Here is a 16,985-nt window from a genome sequence, read left to right as displayed (position 1 = left end):
TTCTTGTCATTAAAGCATGAATTATAGCTACAGTGATAATTTTTTCGAGGGAAATTTTTCGTCATATTTTGCTTTAAAAAAAATTCAGATGAAAATCAAATGAAAACAAAAATAGAAGCCATTCATTTAGACAATAACAATAACTAAAATTAACTGACAATTTCATCAATGACTAAAACGAAAATGAAAACAACACAGTGACTAAAATTCATACAATCCAATCAGAAGGAATGTTTGTTTGGGACACTCAGAAACTTTATTTATTTATTTGTGCAACTGTAAGAATTCATCTCAAGCAATTATGGACTTTTTTTTATTTATTTAGGTGAAAACCAAGTTATAAGACGGCATATTATTGTCAGTTCAACATGTTTCAGTGAAACAATTAATAAAGACACCATTATATTAAATGCGTCTTGCGTGTTAAACTACAGTTACAAATAAGTGTGTTCTAATTTTCTGGATAAAAGTTGAAATGAATGCTGAAGGAAAACATCGACTAAATTGTCAATTTAGTCGACTAAAATTGCTCTTTATTTTGTAAATAGGATTAAAACTAAAATGCTAACAGATGACTAACTTATGACAAAAACTTTAATTAATTTTAGTCAAAAAAATATAACTAAAACTAAATTCAAATTTCATGTTAAAATTAATACTGGCTACAAACCGCTAATCGTTATTGTTATAGTCCCACTTTGTCTATGAGTTTTTCGTTTTTAATTTGACCTTGCTGTTACTGCTTTTCTTCTAGGTTGCAACTACTTATGATGTACATGTGTACGCCTTGAAAAACTCCCTGACCAGCCGGCCAGTCCAAGGAGAGGTTACCACACTGGAGAGTGAGTTTTGTTCAAACATTGTTTCAAGCAGTCAAATAAACACACATTTTTAAAGCTGGACAAACAACATCCTTTTTGTGTTTATCCAAAGCAGGGAAAAAAAAAAAAAACTTCCTTCCTCTCTGTCATCATTTCCCTGACCTTATTTTCGTGTCGTATTCAAGATATCAGCCCCCCTCGTCGCGTACGCATCACCGACGTCAACGATTCCTCCATCACGCTGATCTGGCGCTCCAAGACGGATGCAATCTCAGGCTTTCTGGTTGAGGCCACTCCCACTTCCTCTACTACCTTCACACCCATTCAGAGGACCATCAGTGGCGACTCGCGCTCGTATACCATCACAGGTGAATTGATATTAGTAGTTAGCTCTTTGACTGCCAGACGTTTTCAGAAAAGGGATGCCGTGGGTGCCAGCCGATTTAAGCATTTTGACTGATCTTTCAAGGTCCACAGAAAATTATGTGTTTGGACTATGGAAACACACATACTACTAATGAAAGATTGGACTCTCATCTTTCATCAGAAAAAAAAAGTTTGTTTCTACCTTATTCCGTTTTTCAGTAATCAACAACAGAAAATGGTTAGTTTCACCTCTGTTTTGAAACAAACGTCTTTTAACGTCTTTGGCACTACTCCATAGGATTTTACTAAACGTTATTTAACGTTTTTGGCAGTCAAAGAGTTAGATATACATAGTAATAGATAGTAATCCTGACCTCTGATCCATAGCAGCACCGTTAAAAATACAAATATTGGTTCTTCATGTGACTTTGCCTATCTATACACTTCAGGGCTGGAGCCTGGTACCAATTATAAGATCAACATCTATACACTGAAAGGAAATGGCCGCAGTGCACCTCTTACACTCACCGCCTCCACAGGTAAGCGTCACTTATTATTATTATTATTATTCAGTCAACAACAGTGTGTGACTTGAACGCAAATAAGATCAGTACCGATGTAATAGCAAGTGGAACCCACATAAGAAGGCATTGCAGTGCCGGCTGATGAGCTTTTAATTGTCATTATCTTCTTCAGCCAAACCGGTGGTCAGCCCTCCCACCAATATCCAGTTTACTTCCCTGAACCCCACCGGCATCTCCTTTTCATGGGAGCGATCCCGCAGCCCGGGGGTTACCGGCTATTATGTGACCTACGAGCAAGCCGGAGGTTTGCCTCAAGAAGTCATCCCCCGACCTCACTCCGGCCAGACCTACGCCATCGTCACCGGTGGGTGGGCACAGTGATTCCAATTGAACGCACACAAATGATCACATTGAAGATTAATATGATATTTAATGTCTGCTCACAGGTCTGAAACCAGGAACGGAATATGTCATTAAAATTGTTGCCCTGCAAAATACTTTGAGAAGCATACCTCTCATGGGCAAAGCCAGAACGCGTGAGTACACTAGGCAGTTGTGCCACGATGCGTGCAAACTTCCAAATGGAGCGGAAACGATGAACCAAATAACTTGAAAAATTTGCAACATTTTTCCTCAATGCAGTCACACTTCTGTGTCGAAAGAAGTTGTCGCATTGGCGGCACGCCTGGAGTAAAGAGTACATAAAAGACAAAAACTGTCCATTATATTGAGATCGTTTCATACTTGAAAAAAAATCATTTTACTTTTTTTTTTAATTAAATAATTTTCATTGAATCCTGACTAAACATGATGTTGATATCTGCAGTTCAAAACACTTAAAGGAAAATCAACCCCCCCCCCCCCAAAATTCTTGACAATAAAATGTTCTACGCAGCCCCACCAGTCTAAATATGGTTATCTGGTTAATATTGCATGAGTGGAATATGAGTTAAGCAGCAAAATCCAGCAGTTTTTATCAAGATCAGAAGGCGGCCATTTTGCCTCTTGCTGTCGACTCAGATCTCAGGTAACAGCCAATCACAGCTCAGCTTCAGTAAACAGGTGAGCCCTGAGCAACTGTGATGTCATCTGCAGTCGACAGCAAGTGGCAAAATGGCCGCCCCTGAGATGGATAAAAACGACTGGATTTTGCTTTATAATTCATATTCCACAAATGTTATATTAATCAGAATGCCATGTTTAGATGAGTAAGCTCACATATAACATATTGTTGTCAAGAAATGTTTAAGGCTTTTAACTCATTCACTGCCATCAACGGTTATAGACGTCAAAAATTAATTTGAACTATTTCAATTTTTTTAATTTATTTATTAGTTTAACATTTTTCCCACTTTTGTTAACAAGAGTATGAATACCTAGAATTGTTTTTATTGTATTAGAACAGATATAAAAATTGTGATTAATCGTGAGTTAACTAGTGCAGTCATGTGATTAATTACGATTAAAAATTGTAATCGCCTGACGTCCCTAATTTTTAATAATCTTTTCTTTAAAAAAATAAAATAAATAAGAAAACATTATTATAAATTAGGGGCATCAGGTGAATAAAATTTGTAATTGTAATTAATCGCATGACTTCACTAGTTAACTCACGATTAACTCACAAATTTTATATCTGTTCTAAATGTCCCATAAAAAAATTCTTGGAAAAAAAATGTTAAACTAATAGAAATAGTTGAAATTAATTTTTGACGTATATTGCTGTCAATGGCAGTGAATGGGTTAATTGTTGTATTTCCTGTTGTTTGAATAGGACCACAGCGCAAACCCTGCCTGCAATAAAATCGAGTTGGATGCGATGTGTACATTTTTATTTGCTCTGTTGACTTTCCTTTTTATTACGTTCAAGCAGAGCCAGCTCTTACTCATTCTCTCCTGGTCCCCGAGCTGCCTCAGCTTCCTGTTTCTCACCGACCCACCACTGACATCTTGGATGTTCCGGAGTCCTCTAATGACAAGATGTAAGAATGCGGAGAATCACTCAAAAACTGTCAAAAAGATATACTGCTGCTTATCTCTCGCTCTCAAACTTTAATTTTTTTTTTTTTTTTAATGCATGTCAGCTTCGACTCCAACCTTGTCCACTTAGCTGGTACAAGTGGCCAGAGCCGACCAGGACAGCAGGGGCAGCACATCTACACGGAGTATCAGAACCTGGGTCCTAACAATGGACTCCACAACACCCATGGTGGACCCAAAGAAGGCCAGAGACCAATTCTCAGAGAACCTCTCGTCTACATTCCCGTGGCAGGCCCCGATGGAAACCGAGTGCCTTTGGTTAAGGTGCGTTATTTGCTAACAAAACAACTACATTCAATTCTTCCATCCAGCATCTGTGACCTCACCTGGTGTGTTCGATGTGCCTTTCGTCGGGGCAGGTGAGCGAAACGCCTCTGCCAGGGCTTGCCTTTGGTTTCCCTGACAATGAGACTGAGTTGCCCCAAGAAGCGCAGACCATCACAACCATCTCTTGGCAGCCCATCCCGCTCACTTCCGAGTATGAGGTGTCATGTAATCCCATTACACACATGGAGGAAAGAGGCTTTCAGGTAACGCCGATTGTTTTTGAAACATTCGGGGAAAAAGGCAGCGATGCCAATCATGAGTGATTGCCTCGTCCCCGTAGATGCGTCTTCCTGGAACCTCTAACAGTGCCACTCTGATTGGATTGACATCCGGAGCCTCCTATAATGTGGTTGTAGAGGCCATGAGGGGCGGAGCTAAAGAGAAGGTTCTGGAGGAAGTTGTAACCGTCGGCAATGCTGGTACAGCACTACAGTCCCAAAAATATGTTAAGTGAATATTGTAATATGAAAATCACAATCTGTGGTTGTTTTTTTTCCTTTTAGTTCCAGGAGATATCCCCATTGCTACCAACCGCGACGTGTGCTATGACACTTTCACGCACACGTACCACGAGGTGGGCTCAGAATGGGAGCGCATGTCCGAGACGGGCTTCAAGCTGTGGTGTCGCTGTCTGGGTCTGGGCAGCGGCCATTTTAGGTGTGATTCATCCAGTGAGTGGCTTATTAACACCCATCCCAGCATGCTTTGCTAATAGGCAAGCACTCCATGGAATGAGAAAATTCTATGTGATTTAACCAATGAGGAATTTATGAAAAGGACCCAAGTAATTGAAAACACAATATCAAAGTTTTTTTTTTTTGAGTGCCATATTCAAAGCTTGACTCCTAAAAAAATCTACACCAAAGAGAGACTGTTCCTCCTATGTATTATAAATTCCTAAAAAGCTATGTCTATAGGGGAAGTCAACCTTAAAAAATTCTTGACAATAATATGTTATATGTGACCTCACTAGTCTGAACATGACATCCTGATTAATATTTCATTTGTGCAATATGAGTTATGAAGCAAAATCCATCCGTTTTTATCCATCTCAGCGGGCGGCCATTTTGCCACTTGTCGTCGACTGAAGATGACATCACAGTGGCTCAGGGCTCAGGCAACGACCGATCACAGCACACCTGTTTTTTTTTTTGGAGCTGAGCTGCGATTGGCTGTTACCTGAGATCTGAGTAACTGTGATGTCATTTTCACTCGACAGCAAGCGGCAAAATGGCCGCCTTATTTACACTAGTGGTGCTGCATAGAACACATTATTTATTGTCAAGAATTTTTGGGGGGTTGACTTCCCCTTTAAATGAAGCCATAAAATTGTACAATTCTATGTGCCGCATTTCTCAGCATGGGCAGTGTGGACAATGTTGACAAGTGAATTTATTTTTTATTATTATAATTTTTTTTATTTTTATTTTATTTTTTTCCTGGAGACAAGTGAATTTATATATTGGAAACCTTGATGTGCATTATGTACAATTCAAGTAATGGCGAATTTCAGCATGCGGGCGCCATTCTAGCGAGGACCACCACTGAATTCAAGTATTCTCACACTTGTGTCTGTCTGCCCATGTTGATGTTTCTACTCTGTGTGTAAAAATGCCATTTTTATGAACGAGAGCAGAAAGCAAAGCTAGGCAACCCCAGCCACAACCTCACTTCAGTTCTTTGTATTGTCTGAACCGCTCGCACGACAATATCAAAAACGGAGCTCGTCGTCCTCTGCAAACTAGCTGGAACCAGAAAAACATGTACAATAAAAATTCACGTTTGTACTTTTCATCTCCCCATATTTATAAACATGTGGTGCGACTCCATCTCTGTCCCTCACACTTTATTTCTATTTTAATCCTCTGCCGCCATCTTTCCCGTAACCTCTCTCTCCGTCAGAGTGGTGCCACGACAGTGGCAACAACTACCGCATCGGCGAGAAGTGGGATCGCCACGCCGAGAATGGTCACATGATGAGCTGCACCTGCCTGGGCAACGGCAAAGGAGAATTTAAATGTGAACCCCGTGAGTGTTCATTTGCGCCCGCACTCGATAGCATTTGGAGCATGTTTGGTCGCTCTGTAAACAACTTTTCACAAACAGACGACTCCACATGTTACGATGACGGCAAAATGTACCGTGTTGGAAACCAGTGGCAGAAAGAATACCTGGGAGCCATTTGCACCTGCACCTGTTACGGCGGACAACAGGTGGGGTTTTTTTTACGAGCGGCTCGCTCTAGTTACAAGACGTGTGTATTCTTGTACATATATATGGAAACTGAAGGCTGCAGCTCGCGTGAGCCACGTGATCGTGGAACTGATTCATGTTAACAATCTCAGGGCTGGCGTTGCGAAAACTGCAGAAGGCCGGGGGGGCAGACCCACGTGGAGGGTGACCTGCTTCAGCCTGTCCACACCGACGTCTTCGATCGCTACAGGGAAAATGCTCAACGCAAACTGGTCAGTATTAGAATATGATTAGCATTACAACCATTCCTTGTGTCATTATTTAAAAAAATCACAATATTTATTTATATATTTATTTTCGAGTACTGTGTTAGTTTTTTACTAGGGGTGTCCAAATGAGTGCGTTAATTTTGAGTTAATTTAAAGTTCCTTTAACGCCACTCATTTTTTTAATGACCGCCCCTTAATTGGAAAGCCTGTACTGGGGGAATTGCAGCCGCAATGCAGCAGATACGTCTACGTCAAAATTTAATAATAATTCATATGTTTGTAGAGACTGGGGTCAAATTGTATTTTAAAATTTAAAAAAATGTGCAGAATTTCACAAGTTACTTCATGTTAAAGATTAGATAGCCCTTAATATGAAAGGAAAACATGCAGAGCTGTCACCAACGTCTTGCAAATGCAATTATGCCATCTAGTGGCAGAAAAATTGACCAAGACAAATCAATATCACACTCGTTTTTTGCAGTACAGTACACCTTTTTAATTTAACTCAATTTTATGAATTATGAAATTTCTGTATCAATGACTAAAAGATGCAGCCATATTATTGTTAATTTAACTTTTCCCCCCCCCCCACCTTTATGTTAACAAGTGTATGAAAACTTTTTTTCTACTTTTAGAACAGATATAAAATATTGTGTATATTATATATATATATATATATATATATATATATATATATATATATATATGTAATATTGTGATCAACAATTGAAGTCATGAGATTAACTACAATTAAAAAAATGTAATCGCTTGAATTTTTACCCTTTTTTTGGTTAGCATGCCACTTACTGGTTGATGGCGATAACGTTAGACTTTAGCGCTCATTAACATTGTTTGAGTAATGTTACTCTTTCATATTTCTTGATGCAATATGAACCTATATTTCACCGCTCTTTTCTCCTCCCATTCCAGAACATCCAGTGTCCAATTGAATGTTTGAGTCCCGAACTGCTTGCAGATGCTCAAAGCCCCTCAAAGTAGAGAATCGGAAAATGAAGAAATCAGATGGCTTTACTGCATCGCTACCACTTCAAGAAGGACACCTCCTCTTGTCACTCACAGAAGACATTTCTCTACCACATCTGTGCCTTATGACTCTTTCCCACCAAACCTCTGTGCCTTTCTAAAAAGATTCAGACCACATTTTGTGCTGGTTCTTCAGTCAAAGAAGACACTTTTGCATTGGAATCCTTTTAGATGCAAAACTGCCAGATCACAGATGTACATTCAACGCATTCAAACATGCTGTACATAGACACAAACACATGATGCATTACTGTTGCACCACGTGTTTTTTTTTTAAACTTTATATTTTATAATATCTTAAGTCACAAAATGTTCCAATAAGTTGCAAGGGGTATGTCACAATTGTCGTTATGTTATGTGTATTCCAAAATGTATGTTTGTTTTGCAGAGAAGGGTATCGGAATGTCTAACTGTGGTAAATATCCAAGAATGCCAAGAACAAGCTTTCTTTCCAAAAGATAAGCACTGCTATGAGATGCTATTAAAAGCCAGCCACCACCTTGCTAGTCTGCAGCACAATTTTTTCCCTATGTAATGTTGAGTACAAAGCCAAAGTTGACTGACCAAAAAGAAAAAAATGTATCTGTCGTTTGAACATGTCACCGTTATCGTGGAGTAATTTCATTTCTGAATTGTTTCATTTTCTTGTTTTGTTTCTTATTTTATTTATCCCTTTTTTTCAGGCATTTTGTTCAATGCCATTTCAGGGTTGTACACTTTGTTTTTTTTAATGGTTGGTGCCAAACTGAACTACTGTGGATCTTTTTAATAAACTGACAAATACAACGTTGCACGGTTTCTTGTTATTCCATGGGAGATTAATAGAGACAAGTAGGTAATTGTAAATGGACGTTAGGTGGAAAGTCTAAAATCTTGACAACATGTGTACAATATAACCACATGACATTCATTAGATTTACAAGAAATATAAACGAAATTGAATATACGGCCTTGCTGTAAACTGCAATATGTTTTGGTGTGGTAGACCTTTTAGTACAATGTCTTCTTAGGTAGAGATTTATGAGACTTTATCTAGATCCACTGTTGTACACTCAATTATAGATGTAATAATCAGGATTTATAGGTTATTTGCGTTAAGTGGATGCCCGGTGGCACAATGCTGCCTCTTACTGGTCAGTCTTGGTACTACGACTGGCGTTTGGTGTGCCGTGTTGGTCGTCTCTGAATACAATAGTACACCAATAACAAGAGCAGTAATAACAAACTACATCGATTTTTCTCCCTCCACATCCCACATTTTAAAAACAAGTTAGGTTGTTAAAACTTACTTGAGAGGCACACTATTAAGTTGAAGGCGTAGAAGCGGAAGCAGCCGGCTTCCCTGCGCGAGCTTGGCGGAAGTAGTGCTGGCGTCTGAAGTTAGCCGGAGCAGCTCAACTCAATTGAGACGCAAACATGACCAATATTTGCATGGACGCGTTTATCCTGAAGCTGCAAGATGTGAACGCGGTGAAGTTTGGCGAGTATAAGCTCAAGAGCGGCTTGATGACGCCCATTTACATCGACCTGAGGGTGCTCGTGTCCCACCCTGCTCTCATGAACCAGGTAAACACGTGTGGCACGCCACGCGTGCTTCAACTTTGACTGTTGATACGACACTTGTGTGTTTTTTTTTTAAATATTTTCCCTAATTGTCTGGAAGTCTCCCCGTTATTGTGCCCACTTTGTCGTTTTTCCACCACTGTTCTTTCATACTTTTGTTATGTGCTGTTTAACTAATGAAAATCGATTTTTGGATCGTTATGACTGTTTTAGAGGAGACATACTATATGCACTTTCCCCTCAATTTAAAAAAAAAAGTTCTAACATATCAATAATGCAAGGTCTCTGGCTTTCTTGGGTCAAAGTACACAGAGGCTAAAGAAAAATAACTAGAGCATGCAATAACATTCAGAAAAATCACTAATCACTGGTCTTTGCAAACCATCTATATCTATTTTTGTGATGATTTAAATCTGTGTCTTTAGCGGTATTTGTAATACAGTCATCGACATTCATTTATTGCAAACTGAAAGCAGACATGCTTAGCCATACATAGTACAGTATATTCTCTGAAGGAAATGTATATACCGTATTATCACTGGATGTCATATTTCTTTCCATCTTCAGGTGTCACAGCTTATGTACCAGAGAGCTCAAGATGAGCGTCTCCAGTTTGACTCAGTGTGTGGCGTCCCGTACACGGCCTTGCCCATGGCCACCATTATCTGTTCCACACATGAGCTGCCAATGCTCATCAGGCGCAAGGAGGCCAAGGACTATGGTAGGGAGGCACAATTTTCCTATTTGATCGTATAAGAAAATGCAAAAAAAAAAAAAGTCCAAATGATCTGTCTGTGATAGGAACCAAGCGTCTGATAGAGGGCTCGTTTAAAGAGGGAGATACGTGCCTCATCATTGAAGACACGGTGACCAGTGGCAGTAGCATCTTGGAAACTGTTGATGTGTTGCACAAAGAAGGACTCAAGGTGCAGTAGGACTACAACTATTCAAAAAAAAAAAAAAAAAAGGCAATTACATTCAATGCAAAAATATTCGCTAATAGAAATGGCGACTGGATGAGAATATCAGTGAATAACTGAGCCTAATTTCCCCCAAATTACCTATGAATATGCAAATTCTCTAACGAAGATTTATGAACATACACAGGTTCACAATACTTGATTTTTAAAAAAAAATCCAAATAGATGAAATCTGCGTTGTTTGTGTGTGAAAGGTGACAGACGCCATCGTGCTGATGGACAGGGAGCAAGGCGCGGTGGACATGCTGGCTTCCAAAGGCATCCGGCTCCATCCCATCATCTCCATGTTCAAGCTGCTCGACGTGCTCAAATCCTCCGGGCGCATCGACGCGCGCACCGTCCAGAGCGTACGCGAGTTCATCCTGGACAACAACACTTTCAGGTACCCAAGTCGCTTCCCCGTTTTTCCGTCCGTCGGCAAACACGATTTGTATTCCGCTGTTTGTCAGGAGCAAGGAGGAGAATGAAAAGGATGTACCAGCATCGAAGAAGAAACGTGTGAAAGGAAACTTGGAGCTGAGCTACGAAGCCAGAGCCAAATTGCCAAGTAGGACACACAGTACAGCGTAAAAGTCTCGCTAGCTTCTTCTCTGCGGTCACTTTGTCCTTGTGGAAAAATAATGTTTTTACATGATGACATTTTTTTATTTTTTCATCTTGATTAAACATCAAGTTGATTGCAGAGGTGCGCCTTGGGATGCCCACAATAAAATGGCACTCTCAATTGTGCAGTTTATTACTCTATTGGGGCAAATGTTGGCAAATCTCACCAGATTCTGATTAATTTTCTGCCCCCTGCTGGTCAAAGTTAGACATTGCATCCTATTAGGATTTACTTTTTTTTGCCGATTTTTTTTTTAAACATTGCAATAATAATATTTTTGTGTGTGTTTTTTTGGGGGGGGCAAACCCAGTTTTTCGTAGATGGGGTTTATCAGGGATTTTTGAAGAATTTTTGGGGCTTCAAAAAAAAAAAATATATATATATTTTAGTAGACCAGCATGTATTTCAGCCATATTTAAAATGGCATTTTTGTCATACATACAAAATATATATATATATATATATATATATATATATATATATATATATATATATATATATATATATATATTTTAGTAGACCAGCATGTATTTCAGCCATATTTAAAATGGCATTTTTGTCATACATCTTGTTAAGAAGTGTGTGGTCCTATGTGTGTATATTTTGTTGTGTGCGCAGATGTTCACCCCGTGGCGTCCAAGCTGCTGAGCGTCATGGCAGGCAAGCAGTCCAACCTGTGCGTGTCTGCGGATGTCACGAGCAGTGAGGAGCTGCTCCGGCTTGCAAACACGCTCGGTCCCAAAATTTGCTTACTGAAGACCCACGTCGATATTTTAAAGGTAGTCGCCAAAACCGGAGCAATATGTGCAAAAAACGACAAAAATCATGAGCTGTCTGTGGTGTGTTTGGCGCAGGACTACACTGAGGCTTTCGGCCAGAAGTTGCAGGCCGTCGCCGAGAAGCACAATTTCCTCATCTTTGAAGATCGCAAATTCGCTGACATTGGCAACACGGTCAAACATCAATATGAAGGTGAGAAGTGCAAATGACACCAAGATAAATCATATGAAAACAATTTTTTTTTAACTTCTCTTTGTGATTATTTTGTGTTCCGCAGGTGGGTTGTACCAGATCTCGTCGTGGTCCCACATAGTGAACGCTCACGCGGTGCCGGGTCCCGGCGTTGTGAGCGGCCTGGCGTCTGTCGGACGGCCTCTGGGCCGAGGCTGTCTGCTCATCGCGCAGATGAGCTCGCAGGGCTCGCTTGCGACTGGCGACTACACCAAGGCTGCGGTAATAAATATTTTGAGTGTGCTTAAATTCAATTGATCCCAAAGTCATTTTAGCTTAAAGCTAAAACATAATGCCATATGCAAGGCTAATAAATAGCATCAGCGTCTTACTGTGTTATAATAGACTTTAATCAACTGACATTTTCTGGAGCAACACATGAAGACATAACACATACTCACAGGCATATATTCTTTATCCTCTGTAAAGAATGCGGCTTACTGATGAGTTTTGACCGCCGTGTCTCTTATACTGCCCCCTAGTGGCTAAGGCATGTACACCAAAAGGGGCATCAGAATGTCCATTGAATTGGAGCAAAAAAAAAACTTGAATTCTTTACATTCTATTTAATTATGTCATTACTCTTGATGGATAGGTAGGAAATGCACAGACACAACTTTTTGTACACAATGTAAACATTTTGAATTTCCACGGGATTTATTTGTTTTAAAGTGTTTGGTGTTTTAAAGGGGCACACTACTGTCACGTGAGCGTAGCTCAAATGTGTGTCTTCACAGGTGAAAATGGCTGAGGAGCATCCCGACTTTGTCATCGGCTTCATCTGCGGTTCGAAGGTCATTGAAAGGCCCGAGCTGATCCACATGACGCCTGGGGTGCGGATGCAGGCTGGAGGTGTGTTTACTTACTTTTGTTGCTAATATTTACAGTAGATTTTTTTTTTTTTGGTTCTGCTAATTTTTGTGTGCATTTTCACATAGGGGGTGTACTCACTTTTGTTGCCAGTGTGTTGGATATTAATGTGTGTTGTTATGTTGATAGGGCAGTGATTTTAGATTGATTTCCAGGCTGTACTGTGCTGACTGATTTATATTGTAGCAAAATTTCAAACCCACAAGCTTTCCACAACCGGAGAGGATGTAGTAATAGCACTTAAACAAAAGGTGGCGCTGTGGTCCAAAGATTTTTTTGATTTGTCATGCAGTCGCCAAGCTGACTCATCTTTCTTCTTCCTGCCCCACAGGAGACGTCTTGGGCCAGCAGTACACCACCCCGGAGGAGGTCGTCTACAACAAGGGGTCCGATGTCATCATCGTTGGACGCGGCATCCTGGAGGCCTCCGATAGGCTGGACGCCGCCGAGGCTTACAGGAAGTCGGGCTGGGAGGCGTACACACGGAGGATGGGGACGAGCGACCAATAGGAGCTCAAGACAAACATTTGAACCCGTTTTTTTTTTTTTTTTTTTTTTGTATCAGCAAGTCACAGATGAAAATACACACCAAGTTCCTACACTCTTCATATGTGCTTGCTGCACATTTTATATTTGATAAAAGCTGCTCTCCTGCATGTCTTTGTTTCTGGTGCTTTTATACTTTTGGAACAGTAACTCTCACTACTTTGCCAGTATTTGTACTATACTGTACTTTTTCCACTCCCTTGTATTACCTGTACTTTCGTCCATTCAGCTGTTTTTTTGCAGGATAATTTACAACCTTCAGAGGGAACACTTTTTATATGCAAAAATATGGTCTTTAATCAGAAATCGTGGGGTTGGTGACCTCTTATGTTTTTTTTTGTTTTTTTTTAAGCAGCTTGACTAGTCCAAATATTACTGTAAATCAGATGAAGGGATTCTACTCTTATAAATGTGAATATTTGTTTACGCCTCGCATGCCTTTCACAGGATCAACAGTGAATAAAAGAAATCATGCAGTTGATTCAAAGATGTTATCAGTTCACTTTTTACAGACGAGTTTAGTTTGAGGGTCACTGACAGTGAAGTGGAATACACAGCTGACTTGCTGTGCAAGTGTTTGCATTCAGAAGGCATCTTATTTGTGACATGACAACCCGAATAGCACAAGGCACGTCCAAACATCTTATTTTATTTTTTTATTATAGCTCTTGGTCTCAGGGTGGCGGGTCAGCTGGAACCTCCAGGGCGCATAGACAAACAACTATTCACATCTATGGTTTAGAGTTCTCGATGAAGCCAACAATACTTGTTTTAGAAATGTTAAGGCTGAGCTTCAACCTCAGAAACGCACATTAGAACTGTGAGGCAGACAATTGTCAACCACTAGTACACTGTGCTGGCCCACACAAAGCAAAGAAGAGAATGAAAATGTCTTTCCTTGGTGGATTTGAAACACTCAAATCAATAATTTACTGTAAACACTGACGCTGTTTTCACCACATGAAGTTTTTCCATGTATTTAATTTGGTAAGTCTAAAGAATGATGCTCATTTAAGTACTAGTCATATTTGAAATAAATGCTATATGTTTATTATTTTCGCCTCATATTTTCATGAACATATTTTGTTTTTGATATTTCTATTGCTTTCTATTCGACTTTACACTACATACTTCCCACACTTTAAGTCGTAAATATTGTCTCATTGTAATTTATCTTTTGCATGGAATAAGTTAGAAACAAGTTCTAAGTTTCACGTCGTCGTGCAACATCAGCTACTACATGAATAATAATAAATAAATCAACACAATATAAATGTGAGTAAATTACAAATTGCTCTATTAGTGCCAGTTAACCGCTTAATTCCAAAGAGACGCTCAAAGGTCACACACGTTGCCTGGCACAGAGAAGAGACTATGATGACTCTATTTGTGTGTGTGTGTTCCCTTCACCCCACCCCCTCCCTTTGTGTCAATATTGGATCAGAGCAACGCACCGTGCGACAGGTGTCTGTGCGCGCCCCGAGCGAGGAGCTTCTCTGCTTTTCATCATCCATCGTGAGGGGAGGAGAAAGAGAGAGAGAGAGAGAGAGAGAGAGAGAGAGAGAGAGTGTAGAGGTATAAAAGCTTATACCTGTTCTTGAGAAGAGTTCAGTGCGCGCAAAAGGTGACGCCAAACAAGGCCGAGCTCACCGTCACGTTCTTCTCCCTTTTCCTCTTCTCCTTTCAAAAGGTAAGTTTTATCGCCGAAGTCCAATTCCTCCCACTTTTTTGTTTGTTTTTGCTTCTACATTGACCAAATGTGCCCTCAAAAAAGGTCCGGCAGCGGCGCGCAAAGGGACGCCAGCTGTCAAGGAGCACCGCGCGCAATTTGGAGTTCCAGCGCGCACGCGCACGTACTCGGGACGTTTCGACGTCCGTATTTGCTTCACGTTGAGCCCCACGTACAATACCTGAAGGTGAAGTTTTGTTCGTTCGGCTCGCGTTACGCAGGTACGGGTTGACGGCTGGAGACGGGAAGTTTGCTTGTGTCAAGGACTTTGTTGGTTGCTGCGCCTCACTAACACCCCCCCCCCCCCCCATCAGAATAAACACTTCGAATCTAAAAGCTGCACAACGAGTTGCTACTGTATCCTCGGGACAAGTTGATGGTAATTTTTGCATGAAGTCTAACGAAAACAAATGTTAGCGGCAATGAAACTTTTTATAATTTAGTGTGTGTGAGACAATTTGATCTACTCATCCCAATGTATACATTTGACAAGGATGGAATAAATAAAATGAAAATAGAAATCGATCACATGATGAAGTTTCTTAGTCAAGCTGTCTAGAAAAATATATATTCTGTTTTTTTTTTTTTTTTAAAGAAATAAGTTCATAAAGGCATCACGGTGCTCTACCGTTTAACACATCTGCCTCACATTCGAAAGGTTCTGGGATTGAATCTCATTTGGATGTTCACAAAGATGCCTTTTTTTTCCCTTCTGGATTGCTTCCCAAAATATGCACACTAATTTCAATGAAGTCTGTGAATGTGAGTGTGACCGCGACCAGTCCAGGGTGTACACCGCCTCTTGCACAAAGTCAGCATGCGCAGGCTCCAACTTGCCTGTGTCTCTTACGTGGACAACCACTATAGAAAATATGGATAGTTGGAAGTTTATAGAGCTGTTAACAGTAAAAAAAACAAACTAAACTAATAAAAAGCCACCATATTGTGATCTTAATAGCATAATTTCCTACAGCATGTCATTTTTGTTGTCATTGATCAATAAAAAATACAAACGTGCCTACCTAAAATGATGTTGTTTTTTTCTTATGATCTTTTTTGTCATCCAGATCATGATAATCTGCAGAGGTTGAATCGAGGCAAACGGACTGTTGAAGTTTCGTGCTCCAAAAATGTAAAAATAAATAAATAAAATACTTAGGCAATTATGCTATTATGCTAACAATACAAATGTAGTTCACATGTTAACTGAACATGAGATGAATTGGAAACTGCTATCTGAATACATGTATTCACTATACAATATTTAATTTATCGTATGTGGGAACCTAACATGAAAAAGTTGACATTTACAAGAGCAGGGATGCTAATCTCTGTAAGCCCCCCCCCCCCACCCCTTTTTGGATAATCATTTTCCAAGTGGCACATTCATCCCGGCAGTTTTTTCCATCGCCGTCCACTTTGTACGTCATCACTGGAGGCTGCAGGCGAGCAGCGCAGAACTCAGAGATGGACTTAATGGCGGGTTACGTTAATGGTTAACTAAACATTACGCACACACACACACATGTGCACCTGTTTAGGCCATCTGTCATTTGGACCGATGCAGTATGCACCCATCACTACCAGTATTGACCACACTTTGCAGTGCTTTTGGGTTGTTCTGTCTGTCTCACACAATAAAATTACTGTGAGGTGTCAGCATCTCTATTTCCAGTATTTTTCCAATTTCTAAAACACTAAACACTGTTTTCTGAACTAAATGCTCAGTGCATATCCTGAACACACTTATTGAAATGGTCACGCTTTCGGTAGAGCGCTACACGCACTTTTCACCTGAATTGTGACAAGCACTAATTTGCATGTTGGAGTTGGCAAAATGTGGAGCATCCAAATGCAGGGAAGCTGCATGGCCGGAGTATAAATAAAAAAAAAAGATTCCTTTATAATAGATGGGAAAAGGCAGGATGAGTAGTTCAAATGGATGGATGAATCAAAAATATTAACCCCCCTCCCCCCCACCAAAAAAAAAACAAGTAACAAAGGGAACAAACACAAAACAAAAGGAATCATAACATAACGTGACGAAAAATGGCAACAGTGAACAAACACGGATTGAACAAACACAGTGAACTAAATA

The 16,985-nt window shown here is 40.1% G+C and overlaps 2 protein-coding genes across 4 annotated transcripts in view; both read left to right on the top strand.

Moving 5' to 3' along the window:
• fn1a (fibronectin 1a) overlaps positions 1–8,374 on the top strand; it is a 32,710-nt gene extending 24,336 nt beyond the window's left edge. For 2 of the 3 annotated variants that reach the window (XM_077580146.1, XM_077580144.1), the window contains 14 exons: positions 755–842; positions 1,007–1,189; positions 1,637–1,726; positions 1,884–2,075; positions 2,158–2,247; positions 3,582–3,693; positions 3,796–4,015; positions 4,111–4,281; positions 4,359–4,497; positions 4,582–4,749; positions 5,981–6,106; positions 6,185–6,291; positions 6,424–6,543; positions 7,471–8,374. In XM_077580146.1, coding sequence (XP_077436272.1) covers positions 755–842; positions 1,007–1,189; positions 1,637–1,726; positions 1,884–2,075; positions 2,158–2,247; positions 3,582–3,693; positions 3,796–4,015; positions 4,111–4,281; positions 4,359–4,497; positions 4,582–4,749; positions 5,981–6,106; positions 6,185–6,291; positions 6,424–6,543; positions 7,471–7,539 — 1,875 coding nt within the window. In that variant the 3' untranslated portion in view covers positions 7,540–8,374. The remainder of the gene's footprint in view (positions 1–754; positions 843–1,006; positions 1,190–1,636; positions 1,727–1,883; positions 2,076–2,157; positions 2,248–3,581; positions 3,694–3,795; positions 4,016–4,110; positions 4,282–4,358; positions 4,498–4,581; positions 4,750–5,980; positions 6,107–6,184; positions 6,292–6,423; positions 6,544–7,470) is intronic. The other variant, XM_077580145.1, reaches the window with a different exon arrangement.
• Positions 8,375–8,934: 560 nt separating this feature from the next.
• Positions 8,935–13,639, top strand: umps (uridine monophosphate synthetase). The gene is made up of 10 exons (XM_077580166.1): positions 8,935–9,150; positions 9,715–9,868; positions 9,949–10,073; positions 10,322–10,509; positions 10,577–10,674; positions 11,350–11,510; positions 11,586–11,703; positions 11,789–11,964; positions 12,480–12,594; positions 12,944–13,639. The coding sequence occupies exons 1-10, from the start codon at positions 9,001–9,003 to the stop codon at positions 13,120–13,122; spliced, it is 1,464 nt and encodes a 487-aa protein (XP_077436292.1). The 5' UTR covers positions 8,935–9,000; the 3' UTR covers positions 13,123–13,639.
• Positions 13,640–16,985: the final 3,346 nt, after the last annotated feature.

This window comes from Vanacampus margaritifer, chromosome 11, assembly GCF_051991255.1.
Source record: "Vanacampus margaritifer isolate UIUO_Vmar chromosome 11, RoL_Vmar_1.0, whole genome shotgun sequence".
NCBI classification, from domain to species: domain Eukaryota; kingdom Metazoa; phylum Chordata; class Actinopteri; order Syngnathiformes; family Syngnathidae; genus Vanacampus; species Vanacampus margaritifer.
The sequence above is the reverse complement of the archived record's forward strand: the minus strand, read 5'-3'. Positions and strand labels throughout refer to the sequence as shown.

Coding starts and splice junctions, on each gene's coding strand:
- umps (XM_077580166.1), top strand. CDS start 9,001: ATGACCAATATTTGCATGGACGCGTTTATCCTGAAGCTGCAAGATGTG. Junction 10,074..10,321: donor TGCACAAAGAAGGACTCAAG/GTGCAGTAGGAC, acceptor TGTGTGTGAAAG/GTGACAGACGCCATCGTGCT. Junction 10,675..11,349: donor AGCCAGAGCCAAATTGCCAA/GTAGGACACACA, acceptor TTGTGTGCGCAG/ATGTTCACCCCGTGGCGTCC.